The sequence below is a fragment of the Bolinopsis microptera genome, chromosome 11 (genome assembly GCF_026151205.1).
Source record: "Bolinopsis microptera isolate Bmic1 chromosome 11, MBARI_Bmic_1.0, whole genome shotgun sequence".
NCBI lineage: Eukaryota > Metazoa > Ctenophora > Tentaculata > Lobata > Bolinopsidae > Bolinopsis > Bolinopsis microptera.
This window is the reverse complement of record NC_087082.1, coordinates 6,649,680-6,667,400: the sequence shown is the minus strand read 5'-3', so window position 1 is coordinate 6,667,400 and position 17,721 is coordinate 6,649,680. Positions and strand designations below refer to the sequence as shown.

Below are 17,721 nucleotides of genomic sequence, written 5' to 3'. Positions count from 1 at the left end.
TCGGTACACAGGAGGAGTCCTCCTGGAGGACTATAGTGCAAAGAAACTGCTGCTTACTGCTGCTAAGTGCTGCTAAGTGCTGCTGACTGCTGCTAACTGCTGCTGTAGCGCGCGTGCCCAGTTCGGCAGATAACACCGAGGGAGTTCCCTGGTTTCAGTTATAATATGGCTATAATTGTCCTGCCTAAGTTGTGAGCGGAGGTTATAATTCTATTTTCTAAGCGGTGTAAGAAAATAAAAGAAATAGTGACTCTATTGATAATATTTTAGAATTATAATTCAGCATCACAATTTTCTATACGTTGTTGTATCGTATGATAATACCTACTGAAAACATGCTAATTACTATACAACAACATAGACTCTATAGTCTATACACAGGGAGACTAAAGTGCAAAAGAACTGCTGCTAACTGCTGCTGACTGCTGCTGACTGCTGCTAACTGCTGCTGACTGCTGCTGACTGCTGCTAACTGCTGCTAACTGCTGCTAACTGCTGCTAACTGCTGCAAATGGTGTGCGGGCGACAGCAGCAGTTAGCAGCAGTTAGCAGCGGTTAGCGGCAGTTAGCGGCAGTTAACAGCAGTTAGCAGCAGTTTCTTTGCACTTTAGTCTCCCTGTGAGCAAAGACCTCACGGGTGGGCGACAATTGACCCCCCGACAATTGACCAACCGACAATTGACCCCCGACAATTGACCCCCCGACAATTGACCCCCCGACAATTGACCCCCCGACAATTGACCCCCCGACAATATGATTTAATACAATTAACCCTGACCCTGACCCTGACCCTGACCCTGACCCTGACCCTGACCCTGACCCTGACCCTGACCCTGACCCTGACCCTGACCCTGACCCTGACCCTGACCCTGACCCTGACCCTGACCCTGACCCTGACCCTGACCCTGACCCTGACCCTGACCCTGACCCTGACCCTGACCCTGACCCTGACCCTGACCCTGACCCTGACCCTGACCCTGACCCTGACCCTGACCCTGACCCTGACCCTGACCCTGACCCTGACCCTGACCCTGACCCTGACCCTGACCCTGACCCTGACCCTGACCCTGACCCTGACCCTGACCCTGACCCTGACCCTGACCCTGACCCTGACCCTGACCCTGACCCTGACCCTGACCCTGACCCTGACCCTGACCCTGACCCTGACCCTGACCCTGACCCTGACCCTGACCCTGACCCTGACCCTGACCCTGACAATTGTGGGGGGGGGTCAGTTGTCGTACTAAACCCTAGATTTAGCGACAATTGATTAACGGGTGATACTCGTAAAATATCTGTACCGTCGACGAGTCCAACTCGGCGCGCGTCCTGGTAGGTTGTAAACCTACAAGACAATTGACCCCAGTGTAATAACATAGGGGGTCAATTGTCGGGGTGTCAATTGTCGGGGGGTCACTTGTCGGGGGTCAATTGTCGGGGGTCAGTTGTCGGGGGTCAATTGTCGCGATACCGACCTCACTTGTCCCCCTTCCGGAACAGGACAGCCAAACTTTAGAAAACATAATTAAGAGACAACTGAGTGAAGTCCTACCTAATCTTCTGAAAGAAGCTATTTCAGTGACTTCCATTACCCCTGCGGAATCCAAATATCCTCTCGATCCGTGCCCTTTAACCGATGTAATATCAAAATTGTTAAATGGACCTAATCTACTATGTTTAAGACCAAAGATATCTCGTCAGGGGAGCATTTTAAGGGGACATACACCAAAACATTTTTTGCCGGGACCCGGGATTTGACTTTATATTATGAAAGTATAGATTACAACTGTAAGATTTGAGGTATTGAAAAATTTTTTTGAGAGTACGCATATTCGAAAAAAAAATTATTTTCTTTTTCGAAAGTTTTGGAAATTTTGAGAAGTCTGTCACTGTAATACCGATATTTCAGTCATTTTAAACGTTTTTTGGCTGATTTTTTAACTGAACATTATTTACAATGCGTACAAGAAGCCCTTTAAAGGATTTTATAATTAAAGCATAAAGAATAGATGACGAAGTTACAGACCAAACAAGGTCGAGAGAAGCAAAATTGAAATTTTTGTAAAAATCAAAGTTGTATATTTTACCATTCACCCAGGTCATAAGATATCGCTTCACAAATTCTTGTGAGTGTAGCTGATGATCATATCCAACTTTTTGGAACAGGATTTCTCTCAATTTTGAGTTTTAAGGTATGAAATGTGGCCTCAAACGACTTAGTAAAATTCATCGTAAAAAAGGGCCAAACATGGCAGATTTAAGGCTTAAAATGCCTATAACTCAAAAAGCATCAATTTTTTTGAAATAATTTTTACAGAATCGTAATCAGCTTGAGAAGACGAATCTTTGAGTACCAAATTTATAATAGTTTAAGACACAAAATTTGTAAAAAAATGTGTACAATTTGTACAAAATTTATACAAGGGGGGACCCTAGTGTTCAAGCTAGAAAATTATTTAAGACAATTTGTCTTCTAAAATAACCTATTTGGTACTAAAAGATTCGTCTTCTCAAGCTGATTACGATTCTGTAAAAATTATTTCAAAAAAATTGATGCTTTTTGAGTTATAGGCATTTTAAGCCTTAAATCTGCCATGTTTGGCCCTTTTTTACGATGAATTTTACTAAGTCGTTTGAGGCCACATTTCATACCTTAAAACTCAAAATTGAGAGAAATCCTGTTCCAAAAAGTTGGATATGATCATCAGCTACACTCACAAGAATTTGTGAAGCGATATCTTATGACCTGGGTGAATGGTAAAATATACAACTTTGATTTTTACAAAAATTTCAATTTTGCTTCTCTCGACCTTGTTTGGTCTGTAACTTCGTCATCTATTCTTTAATTATAAAATCCTTTAAAGGGCTTCTTGTACGCATTGTAAATAATGTTCAGTTAAAAAATCAGCCAAAAAACGTTTAAAATGACTGAAATATCGGTATTACAGTGACAGACTTCTCAAAATTTCCAAAACTTTCGAAAAAGAAAATAATTTTTTTTTCGAATGTGCGTACTCTCAAAAAAAATTTTCAATGCCTCAAATCTTACAGTTGTAATCTATACTTTCATAATATGAAGTCAAATCCCGGGTCCCGGCAAAAAAGGTTTTGGTGTATGTCCCCTTAACCCTATGTCATGAGGGGTGATTCGGAATCAGCGTTCAAAAATTCATCAACGACAATTGACCCCCGACCTCAAAGGCCGTTTCCACATCAAAAAAAATTATTTTGAGAATATCTATTTTTGTAATCGAGCATTTCCTGGTTAAGAGTGCAATTTTGAGAGAAAATGTGATTTTTTGGCTTTGCAGATAAAAAATCACATTTCCTCCCATAACTTCAAAGGGAAGCATTTTAGGGTGTTTTGTTGTTCATAACTCATATATAAATGTGCTAGTTGCAGTTATTTTGCACCCTTCAAAAAATTACTAGCACATTCCTATCAAAATTTTAGAAAAATCAGTAAATATTAAAAACGAAAAATGTGCCTAAATTTGTTGTTTGGCTTTGAGGTCCAATAGATCTGAAAATAAATGAGTAAAAACATTTTTGAGGACATAAAAAACTGCGCCAGAATTCAGAGAACAATTTGATGTCAAGCATCAAATCAATCCGATCTTCCCTGACTGACTTTTTGTTAAAATAAGCCTGAAAAGGACAATTTTAGCTTTTTGACTTTAAAAATTCATAACACACCAGCCTTTTTAGATACAATATCAAGATTTTACACACACCTTGATATAGATGTGAATAATATATATATATATATATATTTGAGACATTCAGTGAAACAGTAATATATATATATATATATATATATATCATATAAGAAACCCATCCCTCCCCTTCAGTGATTACGAACTATGTGAACGACCCCTACTGACAAAGGACCAACTAATTTGATTCTGTGATCAGCCATCGCCAGCAACGGAATTGTGATCGATAGTCGAAACAATATTATACATTTTTACGGTTATAATGAAGCTAAAAGTAATAACAAATGTTGATAAATCATATTTTCAAAAACATTAAAAAGAACTTGCAGCCAGGCATGCTTGATAAAATAATGAACCCATATTTAAAAAAACCTGATATATATATATATTATGTTCATCCAAAATATGTATATTTAAGTTAATTTGAGCCCTTGAAATGTGGTTTAGTTTTTAATGTATTATTTGTAATAATGTCCGGTATCGCGATGCAGTCCTTTTTGAATCATCCCATCAGCACGATGGTCAATGGTGTCCAATTAGCCAAGTAAAGGTGATTTTCCGTTACCTCCTAAAAAAATAATTTTACAATTCTTGTTAAAATTTCAAAATCAAAAATGATTGAAACCTACCCTATATAGGGATTTATAATGGTTTTAAACGAAAACTAATATGGGCTATGTGATATGGACATGGTCAATAGATCTTTAATTTAGCATTTCCAATTTATAGATTTTAAGATCTTTAAAAAGGCGGTTAGTTATACTTATATCAAAAGCTACAGTTAGTAATTATAGTTACCGCTTAATTTATTCTACTCCGAGAACACCGACAGGGCCATTCCTGCCTTTACGCGGCCTGCCCCTCTCGTCTCTAGTTCTTCTTCTCCGAAAATACCACCTAAAATGCCATTCGCTAAATCAGCAACGGCATTTGCTCCGGTTCCAATGAAATCGGCTGCATGGTCAACGATTGTGTTCTGAAAGTGTTGAGGATTATTTGTTGTTATCACACTTTATATAACAGATTAAGATATCAAAATTATCATATTAATCAATGAAATAACTTGAAAATATTCGTTATTACTACTCTTGCGAAATTGTTCGAGGGAGTTATTGGTGGAGAATCTCTTCATAGTTCATCAAGCGACAATGGGACCAGGCTCATGGATATTTGTGCAGCTAATCAACTTGTTATTGGTGGAACTCTGTTCCAGCATAGAGACAACAAGGGTACATGGTGGTCTCCCAACGGGTTAACTGTTAATCAAATAGATCATATTTGTATTAGTGGACGATTCCAACACTCGCTATTCAATGTTAAGGTATGTCGTGGGGCGGACATTGGTTCAGATCACTATCTTGTTCGTGGACGGCTGCAAATCAAACTGCAGTCGGTAGCTAAGATCACTGCTAAAAGGCACGATGTGCCTGCTGTTAATCTTATATACCATTTACAGGATGGCAGAAACTCCAGGAGGCTTTGTCTGACTTGATTTGTATTCCTCGTTTGAAGTTTATGTTTCTATCATCCACTAGTGTTACTGTCTCACTTTATTGAATTAAAACCTGCTATCGAACATTTGCGAAACTCGTCTAAGGTTCAAGAGTACAACGTGGCTCTTCAGAACCGTTTTGATTGTCTGGTTAATGAGGTCAACCTTGAGGACATGTGGGATAATTTCAAGCAGACAGTCACTGACGTCTCGATGGAAGTGCTTGGAAAGCGTCCCCGGAAGGTTAAAGAACAACACCTTTCGCAAACCTCTAAGAACTTGATAGAGCAAAAATAGGATTGATAGGATAAAACATGGTAATAATGTTTTGTATGATGAGAGCATTCACTTCTTAAAATCTATAAAATCTCTCTCTCTCTCTGTTCTGGTCAACGGTTTCTGGCCTCTTACTAAAAGATGGAGGCCTTCTCACCGTGCCCACAGAATGCAACTCCTGCTAGCTGCACGCCAGGACTCCCAAAGTATATACGAAATCATAAAATAATAAATATCAATAATAAATCAATAAAATCATTTCCATAGATAAAATATAAAATTGGAGCCAAAGCGTGATTTGATACTGATACTGATATTTTGGTCAATGGCTGGTTAATCAGTACTCGAATGGTCTAGAGATCCACTTAAATTCAATTGGTTGTGCCTAATAATCTATTAATGATACCTTCTTAGTAATATAAAAGTATAAAGGATGACGTGTGAAGCATATTAAGATCATATTGTAAGCCAGAAACCGTTCTGGTTTTACTTTTAGGACTCCTATAGATGTAATGCAATGTAACCCTTACCGGATCTTCCTCCGGTACTGGCTTTCTCCTTCTGTTTTTTCTGTTTTTTTTTGGAGCAGATTTATTTTTCTTATTGTTTCCCCTCCTCCCTCTCGTCTCTAGTTCTTCTTCTCCGAAAATACCACCTAAAATGCCATTCGCTAAATCAGCAACGGCATTTGCTCCGGTTCCAATGAAATCGGCTGCATGGTCAACGATTGTGTTCTGAAAGTGTTGAGGATTATTTGTTGTTATCACACTTTATATAACAGATTAAGATATCAAAATTATCATATTAATCAATGAAATAACTTGAAAATATTCGTTATTACTACTCTTGCGAAATTGTTCGAGGGAGTTATTGGTGGAGAATCTCTCATAGTTCATCAAGCGACAATGGGACCAGGCTCATGGATATTTGTGCAGCTAATCAACTTGTTATTGGTGGAACTCTGTTCCAGCATAGAGACAACAAGGGTACATGGTGGTCTCCCAACGGGTTAACTGTTAATCAAATAGATCATATTTGTATTAGTGGACGATTCCAACACTCGCTATTCAATGTTAAGGTATGTCGTGGGGCGGACATTGGTTCAGATCACTATCTTGTTCGTGGACGGCTGCAAATCAAACTGCAGTCGGTAGCTAAGATCACTGCTAAAAGGCACGATGTGCCTGCTATCGAACATTTGCGAAACTCGTCTAAGGTTCAAGAGTACAACGTGGCTCTTCAGAACCGTTTTGATTGTCTGGTTAATGAGGTCAACCTTGAGGACATGTGGGATAATTTCAAGCAGACAGTCACTGACGTCTCGATGGAAGTGCTTGGAAAGCGTCCCCGGAAGGTTAAAGAACAACACCTTTCGCAAACCTCTAAGAACTTGATAGAGCAAAAATAGGATTGATAGGATAAAACATGGTAATAATGTTTTGTATGATGAGAGCATTCACTTCTTAAAATCTATAAAATCTCTCTCTCTCTCTGTTCTGGTCAACGGTTTCTGGCCTCTTACTAAAAGATGGAGGCCTTCTCACCGTGCCCACAGAATGCAACTCCTGCTAGCTGCACGCCAGGACTCCCAAAGTATATACGAAATCATAAAATAATAAATATCAATAATAAATCAATAAAATCATTTCCATAGATAAAATATAAAATTGGAGCCAAAGCGTGATTTGATACTGATACTGATATTTTGGTCAATGGCTGGTTAATCAGTACTCGAATGGTCTAGAGATCCACTTAAATTCAATTGGTTGTGCCTAATAATCTATTAATGATACCTTCTTAGTAATATAAAAGTATAAAGGATGACGTGTGAAGCATATTAAGATCATATTGTAAGCCAGAAACCGTTCTGGTTTTACTTTTAGGACTCCTATAGATGTAATGCAATGTAACCCTTACCGGATCTTCCTCCGGTACTGGCTTTCTCCTTCTGTTTTTTCTGTTTTTTTTTGGAGCAGATTTATTTTTCTTATTGTTTCCCCTCCTCCCTCTCGTCTCTAGTTCTTCTTCTCCGAAAATACCTAAAATGCCATTCGCTACATCAGCAACGGCATTTGCACTGTTTCCAATGAAATCGGCTGCATGGTCAACGATTGTGTTCTGAAAGTGTTGAGGATTATTTGTTGTTATCACACTTTATATAACAGATTAAGATATCAAAATTATCATATTAATCAATGAAATAACTTGAAAACATACGTTATTACTACCCTTGCGAAATTGTTCGAGGGAGTTATTGGTGGAAAATCTCTCTATAGTTCATCAAGCGACAATGGGACCAGGCTCATGGATTTCTGTGCAGCTAATCAACTTGTTATTGGTGGAACTCTGTTTTAGCATAGAGACAACAAGGGTACATGGCGGTCTCCCAACGGGTTAACTGTTAATCAAATAGATCATATTTGTATTAATGGACGATTCCAACACTCGCTACTCAATGTTAAGGTATGTAGTGGGGCGGACATTGGTTCAGATCACTATCTTGTTCGTGGACGGCTGCAAATCAAACTGCAGTCGGTAGCTAAGATCACTGCTAAAAGGCACGATGTGCCTGCTATCGAACATTTGCGAAACTCGTCTAAGGTTCAAGAGTACAACGTGGCTCTTCAGAACCGTTTTGATTGTCTGGTTAATGAGGTCAACCTTGAGGACATGTGGGATAATTTCAAGCAGACAGTCACTGACGTCTCGATGGAAGTGCTTGGAAAGCGTCCCCGGAAGGTTAAAGAACAACACCTTTCGCAAACCTCTAAGAACTTGATAGAGCAAAAATAGGATTGATAGGATAAAACATGGTAATAATGTTTTGTATGATGAGAGCATTCACTTCTTAAAATCCATAAAATCATTTCCATAGATAAAATATAAAATTGGAGCCAAAGCGTGATTTGATACTGATACTGATATTTTGGTCAATGGCTGGTTAATCAGTACTCGAATGGTCTAGAGATCCACTTAAATTCAATTGGTTGTGCCTAATAATCTATTAATGATACCTTCTTAGTAATATAAAAGTATAAAGGATGACGTGTGAAGCATATTAAGATCATATTGTAGGCCAGAAACCGTTTTGGTTTTACTTTTATGACTCCTATAGATGTAATGCAATGTAACCCTTACCGGATCTTCCTCCGGTACTGGCTTTCTCCTTCTGTTTTTTCTGTTTTTTTTTGGAGCAGATTTATTTTTCTTATTGTTTCCCCTCCTCCCTCTCGTCTCTAGTTCTTCTTCTCCGAAAATACCACCTAAAATGCCATTCGCTAAATCAGCAACGGCATTTGCTCCGGTTCCAATGAAATCGGCTGCATGGTCAACGATTGTGTTCTGAAAGTGTTGAGGATTATTTGTTGTTATCACACTTTATATAACAGATTAAGATATCAAAATTATCATATTAATCAATGAAATAACTTGAAAATATTCGTTATTACTACTCTTGCGAAATTGTTCGAGGGAGTTATTGGTGGAGAATCTCTCCATAGTTCATCAAGCGACAATGGGACCAGGCTCATGGATATCTGTACAGCTAATCAACTTGTTATTGGTGGAACTCTGTTCCAGCATAGAGACAACTTAAGGGTACATGGCGGTCTCCCAACGGGTTAACTGTTAATCAAATAGATCATATTTGTATTAGTGGACGATTCCAACACTCGCTATTCAATGTTAAGGTATGTCGTGGGGCGGAAATTGGTTCAGATCACTATCTTGTTCGTGTACGGCTGCAAATCAAACTGCAGTCGGTAGCTAAGATCACTGCTAAAAGGCACGATGTGCCTGCTATCGAACATTTGCGAAACTCGTCTAAGGTTCAAGAGTACAACGTGGCTCTTCAGAACCGTTTTGATTGTCTGGTTAATGAGGTCAACCTTGAGGACATGTGGGATAATTTCAAGCAGACAGTCACTGACGTCTCGATGGAAGTGCTTGGAAAGCGTCCCCGGAAGGTTAAAGAACAACACCTTTCGCAAACCTCTAAGAACTTGATAGAGCAAAAATAGGATTGATAGGATAAAACATGGTAATAATGTTTTGTATGATGAGAGCATTCACTTCTTAAAATCCATAAAATCATTTCCATAGATAAAATATAAAATTGGAGCCAAAGCGTGATTTGATACTGATACTGATATTTTGGTCAATGGCTGGTTAATCAGTACTCGAATGGTCTAGAGATCCACTTAAATTCAATTGGTTGTGCCTAATAATCTATTAATGATACCTTCTTAGTAATATAAAAGTATAAAGGATGACGTGCGAAGCATATTAAGATCATATTGTAAGCCAGAAACCGTTTTGGTTTTACTTTTATGACTCCTATAGATGTAATGCAATGTAACCCTTACCGGATCTTCCTCCGGTACTGGCTTTCTCCTTCTGTTTTTTCTGTTTTTTTTTGGAGCAGATTTATTTTTCTTATTGTTTCCCCTCCTCCCTCTCGTCTCTAGTTCTTCTTCTCCGAAAATACCACCTAAAATGCCATTCGCTAAATCAGCAACGGCATTTGCACCGGTTCCAATGAAATCGGCTGCATGGTCAACGATTGTGTTCTGAAAGTGTTGAGGATTATTGGTTGTTATCACACTTTATATAACAGATTACGATATCAAAATTATCATATTAATCAATGAAATAACTTGAAAACATACGTTATTACTACCCTTGCGAAATTGTTCGAGGGAGTTATTGGTGGAGAATCTCTCTATAGTTCATCAAGCGACAATGGGACCAGGCTCATGGATTTCTGTGCAGCTAATCAACTTGTTATTGGTGGAACTCTGTTTCAGCATAGAGACAACAAGGGTACATGGCGGTCTCCCAACGGGTTAACTGTTAATCAAATAGATCATATTTGTATTAGTGGACGATTCCAACACTCGCTACTCAATGTTAAGGTATGTCGTGGGGCGGACATTGGTTCAGATCACTATCTTGTTCGTGGACGGCTGCAAATCAAACTGCAGTCGGTAGCTAAGATCACTGCTAAAAGGCACGATGTGCCTGCTATCGAACATTTGCGAAACTCGTCTAAGGTTCAAGAGTACAACGTGGCTCTTCAGAACCGTTTTGATTGTCTGGTTAATGAGGTCAACCTTGAGGACATGTGGGATAATTTCAAGCAGACAGTCACTGACGTCTCGATGGAAGTGCTTGGAAAGCGTCCCCGGAAGGTTAAAGAACAACACCTTTCGCAAACCTCTAAGAACTTGATAGAGCAAAAATAGGATTGATAGGATAAAACATGGTAATAATGTTTTGTATGATGAGAGCATTCACTTCTTAAAATCTATAAAATCATTTCCATAGATAAAATATAAAATTGGAGCCAAAGCGTGATTTGATACTGATACTAATATTTTGGTCAATGGCTGGTTAATCAGTACTCGAATGGTCTAGAGATCCACTTAAATTCAATTGGTTGTGCCTAATAATCTATTAATGATACCTTCTTAGTAATATAAAAGTATAAAGGATGACGTGTGAAGCATATTAAGATCATATTGTAAGCCAGAAACCGTTCTGGTTTTACTTTTAGGACTCCTATAGATGTAATGCAATGTAACCCTTACCGGATCTTCCTCCGGTACTGGCTTTCTCCTTCTGTTTTTTCTGTTTTTTTTTGGAGCAGATTTATTTTTCTTATTGTTTCCCCTCCTCCCTCTCGTCTCTAGTTCTTCTTCTCCGGAAAGATTAAAAATGTCACTCTCTATGCGATCTCCTGGTTCGAAAAAGCAATCGGCTACATGTTCAAGGAATGTGTTCTGAAAGTGTTGAGGATTATTTGTTGTTATCACACTTTATATAATAGATTAAGATATCAAAATTATCATATTAATCAATAAAATAACTTGAAAATACACGTTATTACTACTCTTGCGAAATTTTAGGATAAAACATGGTAATAATGTTTTGTATGATGAGAACATTCACTTCTTATAATCCATAAAATCATTTCCATAGATAAAATATAAAATTGGAGCCAAAGCGTGATGTGATTTGATACTGATACTGATATTTTTGTCAATGCAGCTGGTTGATCAGTACTCGAATGGTCTATAGATCCACCTAAATTCAATTGGTTGTGCCTAATAATCTATTAATGATACCTTCTTAGTAATATAAAAGTATAAAGGATGACATGTGAAGCATATTAAGATCACATTGTAAGCCAGAAACCGTTCTGGTTTTACTTTTAGGACTCCTATAAATGTAATGAAATGTAACCCTTACCGGATCTTCCTCCGGTAGTGGCTTTCTCTTTCTGTTTTTTCTGTTTTTTCTTGGACCGGCCTTATCTTTTTTATTTTTGTTTCTCTTTCCTCTCGTCTCTAGTAGTGTGTTCTGAAAGTGGTGAGCATTATTTGTTGCTGGTATTTCATAGAATAGACTAAGATCAAAAATATTAAATCATCATATAAATCACTGTAATAACTTTAAAATATACGTTATTATATTACTATCACTGTAATGTTTTAAGATAAGATATGGTCACATTATTTTGATTAAAATATAAAGTTCCACGATTATAGAATATAAAAGTTCTTGCCAACATGTGAGTTGTTATACATATTGTATTTTGGTCTATGACTCATGGTTGAGCATGGTCTAGATTCCACGATCAAATAAAACTCTATTGCTTGTGCCTCAATCTATTGATGACACCTCCTTGGTAGTGTAAAGGAGGAAGTGTAAAGCATATTAGAAACCAGAAACACTTCTGATTTTAGGACTCCTATTATAATAGATGTAATGAAATTCTGATGTGGTGGTTCTGAAAGTGGTGAGGATTATTTGTTGCACTTTATACTTTTATATAACAGATTAAGATATCAAAATCATCATATAAATCAATTTAATAATCATGGGTAGAGTGGACTCTTTCCCAAACAAAAGTAAATGATATTAATTTGAATAACCGTTTACAAATGCAAAATGATACCGAGAATGAAATTGCTCGCTCGCTTTTCCCATTATCACGGCTTACGAATTCCCCTTTATTGAAAATTCCGATCCCGGTTGACCTCTGATACTGTATTTACTGGATCGAGGATTCCGTCGTCAAAATTTGAAAATTCGAAAATTTTAGACCACGCCTATTCAATATTAAAACACCTATATTGTGTTATCTGAACATGATTATTAAATGTTGCAAATGATCTGATAACATGGCAAAACGGATGAGAAATGACAAAGTTATCAAGCATTTTCTGTATCTCGTTAACAAAATTGACTGGTTGATTATGTGACACCTTGACACGACACCTTAATTGGGCAGCCTTAACAATTCCCATAATGTTCAATGGGGTGGTTAACGGGGTGACCTAATCACGTGATTAGGTAAACCAATCACCTGATCACACGTAATGAATAAACTCGTTATGCTTCATATCTCGGTTATCTGAGAAGCTATAGTTCTAATTTTTTTTCAGGACAAACGTAATTTGAATGGCCGAACACAATTCAATAAAATTTAGCTCAATCCGGCTATCAAAACTATCAAATAAATGCAAAAATGAACGTTAATTTGAAAAAAATGAACTCGAATATTTTTCGATTTGACAAATTCCTCGAACCAGTGGTGGTATAGTTTTGATTTGATTTGATTTGAAACTTTTACAAATAGTACATATACAATACAGCAAAGAGAATTTAAAATAAACGACATCATGGGGTATTATGCTGTGTAAAAGTCGTAGACCATATTGTAGAAATACTAAAAGCATGGGTAAGTGGTACAAGTTCTGGGGATATACGTATTACAAATAATATTTCTACCCCCAGACTCACTAACACCACCTCCATCTAAACACACAAAATTAATCTAGAACACACAAAAATAGAATTGTCAAAATAAATAATATAATGATAGATAATGTCACCACGATGCGACCGAAGATGTGGCAGTAATGAGCAATAATGCATAATTGCGCGGAATTCGTAACACAGCGCTGAAAAGCATGGCTAGATACTGATTTAATTTCGCGTAATCCAATTTCGTATATTCACTGAGGACCACGCGAGGGCCACATCCTGGCGACAGAATGTAAATGTGATTTAATAGATATAGTTCTATTATACTTGTTATATTGTTATATTCAGCATCGTGACCGATCTATCAGTGGCGGGGGCCCACCTGTAAATATCATTTGCATTCCTGGACTTAGTTACCTGGGGACCTCAGGCTGTTATGTTCATAATTCGGCGGAATGACAGGCTGAGCGCGGCCCAGTAAGGACTTATTAGTCGGGGTTTGTCATTTTGTCCCAGAACTATAAGTGTTTTGCCAGGTTTGCCTTGAAAGTTCCGGCATCACTTATCTCTTTAAGGTCAGTCGGTAGATCATTCCAGACACTGTGTGTTCTGAAGAAGAAGCTTCTCTTAAAGGGGTGTGCCTTTGCTTGCACAGTACATTTCAGGGAGAAGTTGTCGTGTCTGTTCTGTCGCCTCTGGTTGATATCAGGCATTTGAGATGTATCAGCTTCATTATATCTCGAGGGTTTCCTTATATTTGAACGCAATCTACCCTGTTCACTGGTTGTTATCGGGGTTAAATAGGATGGGAGCTTCAGTACAGATTGGCCATTGTATATCTGCTGAAATAATAGAAGGTCTGTGTATTCAAACTTCAGCTCCATTGGCAACATGTCTAGATCTCTTAACCGAGCCAAATATTTTATGTCATTATAGTGATGATCATGTTCGCCAAGGATCCATTTAACTGCTCTGCGCTGGATGTTTTCAACTTTGTTATTAAGAACTACACTTGTTGGTCTCCAGACAACACTGCAATTTTCGAAAGGGCTTCTAACCAGCGCTAGATAGAATGCCCTTTTTTGTTTACGGTCCTTAATAAACCGTAGAGTTCTTTTCATTAGACCCAGACGTGAACTAGCTTTCGTACAGAGGGCGACTATGTTCTCCTCCCACTTAAGGTCTGTTCTAACAAAAACCCCGAGGTCTTTCTCGCTTTGGACGAAATCTAGTGCCATTCCATCTAGGGTGTAGACAAAGAGCTGGAAGGGGGAAAAACTCAAAATTCCCTTTTCGCTCATTTTGCTAGATATAGAGAGCACCTTGCATTTATTTGGGTGAAACTTCATTTTGTTTCTTACTGCCCAGCAATGCAGGGCGTCTATGTCTGCTTGTAGGATCTCATGGTCTCTCCAGCCCGTGATTTTACGCCATATTTTGGTGTCATCAGCGTATAGGGCTATCTTTGTACCTTCACTTACGCATTCTGACATGTCGTTAATAAAGAGTACAAAGAACAGAGGTCCTAAAATGGAGCCTTGGGGAACCCCTGATTCAACATTCTTAAGTTCTGAGTGGGATCCCCCAATTATAACACAATGTTTGAGGTCTTTGAGATAGTTCATAATGAACTTCGACAGTGTACCATTAATTTCAAATTCCGATTTTAATTTCTTTATGATGACATCATGGTTAACTGAGTCAAAGGCCTTGGCAAAGTCAAAGTATACCACATCAGTTCTGACATTATCGTTGATAGACAGAAAGAGACAGTCTATATACCCGACTATTTGTGTAGTACAAGACCTCTGAGGAAGAAAACCATGTTGGTTGTCATGTATTTTATGCTGGCATTTTGCCAACAGTTCATCTCTCACAATTTTCTCAAAAATTTTGATTACAAGGCTGGTGAGAGAGATTGGCCAATAATTTTCAACTAGAGTTTTGGGGCCTTTCTTATGCACAGGTACTACGTTAGCCAATTTCCACTCAGATGGTAATTGGTATCTGACCTATGTTATATGAAATTTTAAAAAGGCTTGAGAGTGGATATGCAATACTATCTCTACAGTTCTTTAAAATTTTGCCATGGATACCATCTGGACCAGCAGCTTTATTAACATTGACGTCTTTTAGAATTTTTCGGATTCTGCTGGTACTGAACTCAATGTCGTCTACAGAATCATTACTGTAGTCAAAATCAATATCACAGTTACTCGCTTCAGAAAACTGTTCGGCAAAATATTCATTGAACATTTCAGCTTGGTCTAAGGGATTGTTTCTAAATATGCCGTTATAGTTTACTGTACCTGGTATGCGAGTAGATTTTGACGTCGATTTTACATGTGCCCAGAATTTCTTTGATATGAGAGCTGGATCATTATCATCATTAAAATTGGAGATAAATTTTTGGTCGACCAAATTTTGAAAATCTCTTCTACATTGCGAGAACTTTTCATAGTCCTCTGCTAGGCCTGATCTTTTAGATTTGTCCCGCAGTTTTTCCTTTTTAAGTAAGTCATACCAGAAAGAATTATTTCAATTGGGCACTCAGTGACTGAGCTGATAAGGCCAACGTATGGGTACTGACATTTGGCCCACCCTGTATAACAATGCCATGTTACTGTCGTGGGAAAGCAGAATAGAAATCAAAAATGAGCAAATTTCTCACCTTTCGCACGTGCAAATTTTGAGCGGACGTTGCGTGCGCATTCAATATTGAATCCCCGTACATTTTTGTATGTTGGTATTTTATATGTAGTTTAATAAGCATGCAAAGTTTCAAAAGATTTCAATAAGAGCTTACATTAAAACGGGACTCCAAAGTTGATAACAAGAATTGCGCCCGTTGTTTCGTTTTGGCGGACGCTAGATTTCCATTTCACTATAACTATTAATATAAGCTCTAATCAGCTCACCTTATAATAATAATATTGAAACATCAGTAGACTACGCGTGCCACATTCAAGTTGGGCTTATTACGCTATCTCCAAAATCCACGTTTTTCTGCAAAAACGTCCATTCGTAACCTTTCACTATTGCCTTTTTTCAAAAGGGTGAAAAGGAAAAAATCGTGAAAATTGCAATATTTAGTCATTTGAACAATTTTCCATCAATTTGGGCGTATCCCCACGTGTGCAACGTTTTTATTTTCAACTGTTAAACTAATTTAGTGTTGAACAGATGATAAAGTTTATTTTAATTGAAACTCTTACCTCTTTCTTTACTAGTTCTGCTTTTGCTACGTTTTCGGGGTCTGCTACTTCCGTCTGAAAAAAATCAACGATCATCATTATGCCAAGGTATGTCGGATTCGGGATGTGCGTATTTTTAAAAATCGTGACTAATTTCTAAAAGAAACTCCAGATAAGATTAAAATCTTTAAAGCAATTATCATAAATTATAACTTTGAAATAACAAAGATACCGATACGGATAATGGATTTAAAAAAACAAAAATGATATCACTGATTCGTTTTTGGTTGAAATAAATTCATAAACTGATTTAAACTCTCACCTCACTGTTGGCTGTGCCGGGAGCAAACAGGGCCACAAATAAAGCGAGGAGCACTACTGTAGTTACAGCCATGACTGTTGAATTACATGTTTAGTTCATTATTTGGTCAGCTTTGCCGTTTGCGCGATACCCCGATTTTAACCTTTTAATTTTAAAAAGTGCTCGAGCAAGTTAAATACTCGTATGTTTCTCATTTTTTAAATTTATCTGACGCCCTTTCACGCCTACACATGTTCCAAAGCTCGGCTTACTAAGACTAGTCCATCGTTATTCATCAGATTCAGGGCCTTTATCAAAAGCAAATTGGTCACGTTAACGCAACTGTAGTGAACTTGACGTCGGGCCCGGTATTCTACGAATTTAAAGAATTATTTTCTCCGTCTGTTAGTATTTTCACAGCGTCAAATTTCTTTTTGTAATCGGAAAACATATTTTCGAAAATAGAAAATATCACGATATTATTATGGTATTATTCCAATATAGATTTTTGGTCGCCTGTGAAACTGAATCGCCCACAAGCACACCATGCAGGATTGTATGTTCTATGATATAGGCAAACATACGCTGAGAAATCATGAACCTGCAGCACAAGAGTTTGAAATTGAATTAAAAAGTACAAAATATAAAAAAACTGCAAAGGATGTTCAAAAAGTTGCCTAGTTGTAACGTTACAACTTGGTGCCTGGATGATTGGACTGACTAACTGATTAGTGTTAAGCTCGCAGCATACTCTAAACAGACACTTCTTCATGATGCCTAAGATTGACAAATTTTCATGATGATTAACTTTCCCGTATTCGGACACCGAATGAGTGTATAAACACATGATTATATATATCACTCAATTCTTTTTGCATTTATGCAGTACATGTATAATGAAAATTACACGATAGCGAGTGCCCGGCACGTTGTTTTGGATATCCACCCCACCCTCAATAAAGAAGAAGAGAA

The 17,721-nt window shown here is 37.8% G+C and overlaps 1 protein-coding gene across 3 annotated transcripts in view; it reads right to left on the bottom strand.

Moving 5' to 3' along the window:
* LOC134822633 (uncharacterized) overlaps positions 1 to 16,879 on the bottom strand; it is a 47,972-nt gene extending 31,093 nt beyond the window's left edge. Inside the window, exons 1-10 of one of the 3 annotated variants that reach the window (XM_063833769.1) lie at positions 16,771 to 16,878; positions 16,470 to 16,523; positions 11,734 to 11,844; positions 11,073 to 11,264; positions 9,849 to 10,052; positions 8,623 to 8,826; positions 7,402 to 7,602; positions 6,015 to 6,218; positions 4,515 to 4,692; positions 3,965 to 4,284 (exon numbers count right to left, since the gene is read on the bottom strand). In XM_063833769.1, the coding sequence (XP_063689839.1) occupies positions 4,528 to 4,692; positions 6,015 to 6,218; positions 7,402 to 7,602; positions 8,623 to 8,826; positions 9,849 to 10,052; positions 11,073 to 11,264; positions 11,734 to 11,844; positions 16,470 to 16,523; positions 16,771 to 16,842 (1,407 nt within the window). In that variant the 5' untranslated portion in view covers positions 16,843 to 16,878 and the 3' untranslated portion in view covers positions 3,965 to 4,284; positions 4,515 to 4,527. Of the gene's footprint in view, positions 1 to 3,964; positions 4,285 to 4,514; positions 4,693 to 6,014; positions 6,219 to 7,401; positions 7,603 to 8,622; positions 8,827 to 9,848; positions 10,053 to 11,072; positions 11,265 to 11,733; positions 11,845 to 16,469; positions 16,524 to 16,770 lie in introns of those variants that run through there. The other 2 variants (XM_063833771.1, XM_063833770.1) reach the window with 2 other exon arrangements.
* Between the last annotated feature and the right edge of the window lie 842 nt (positions 16,880 to 17,721).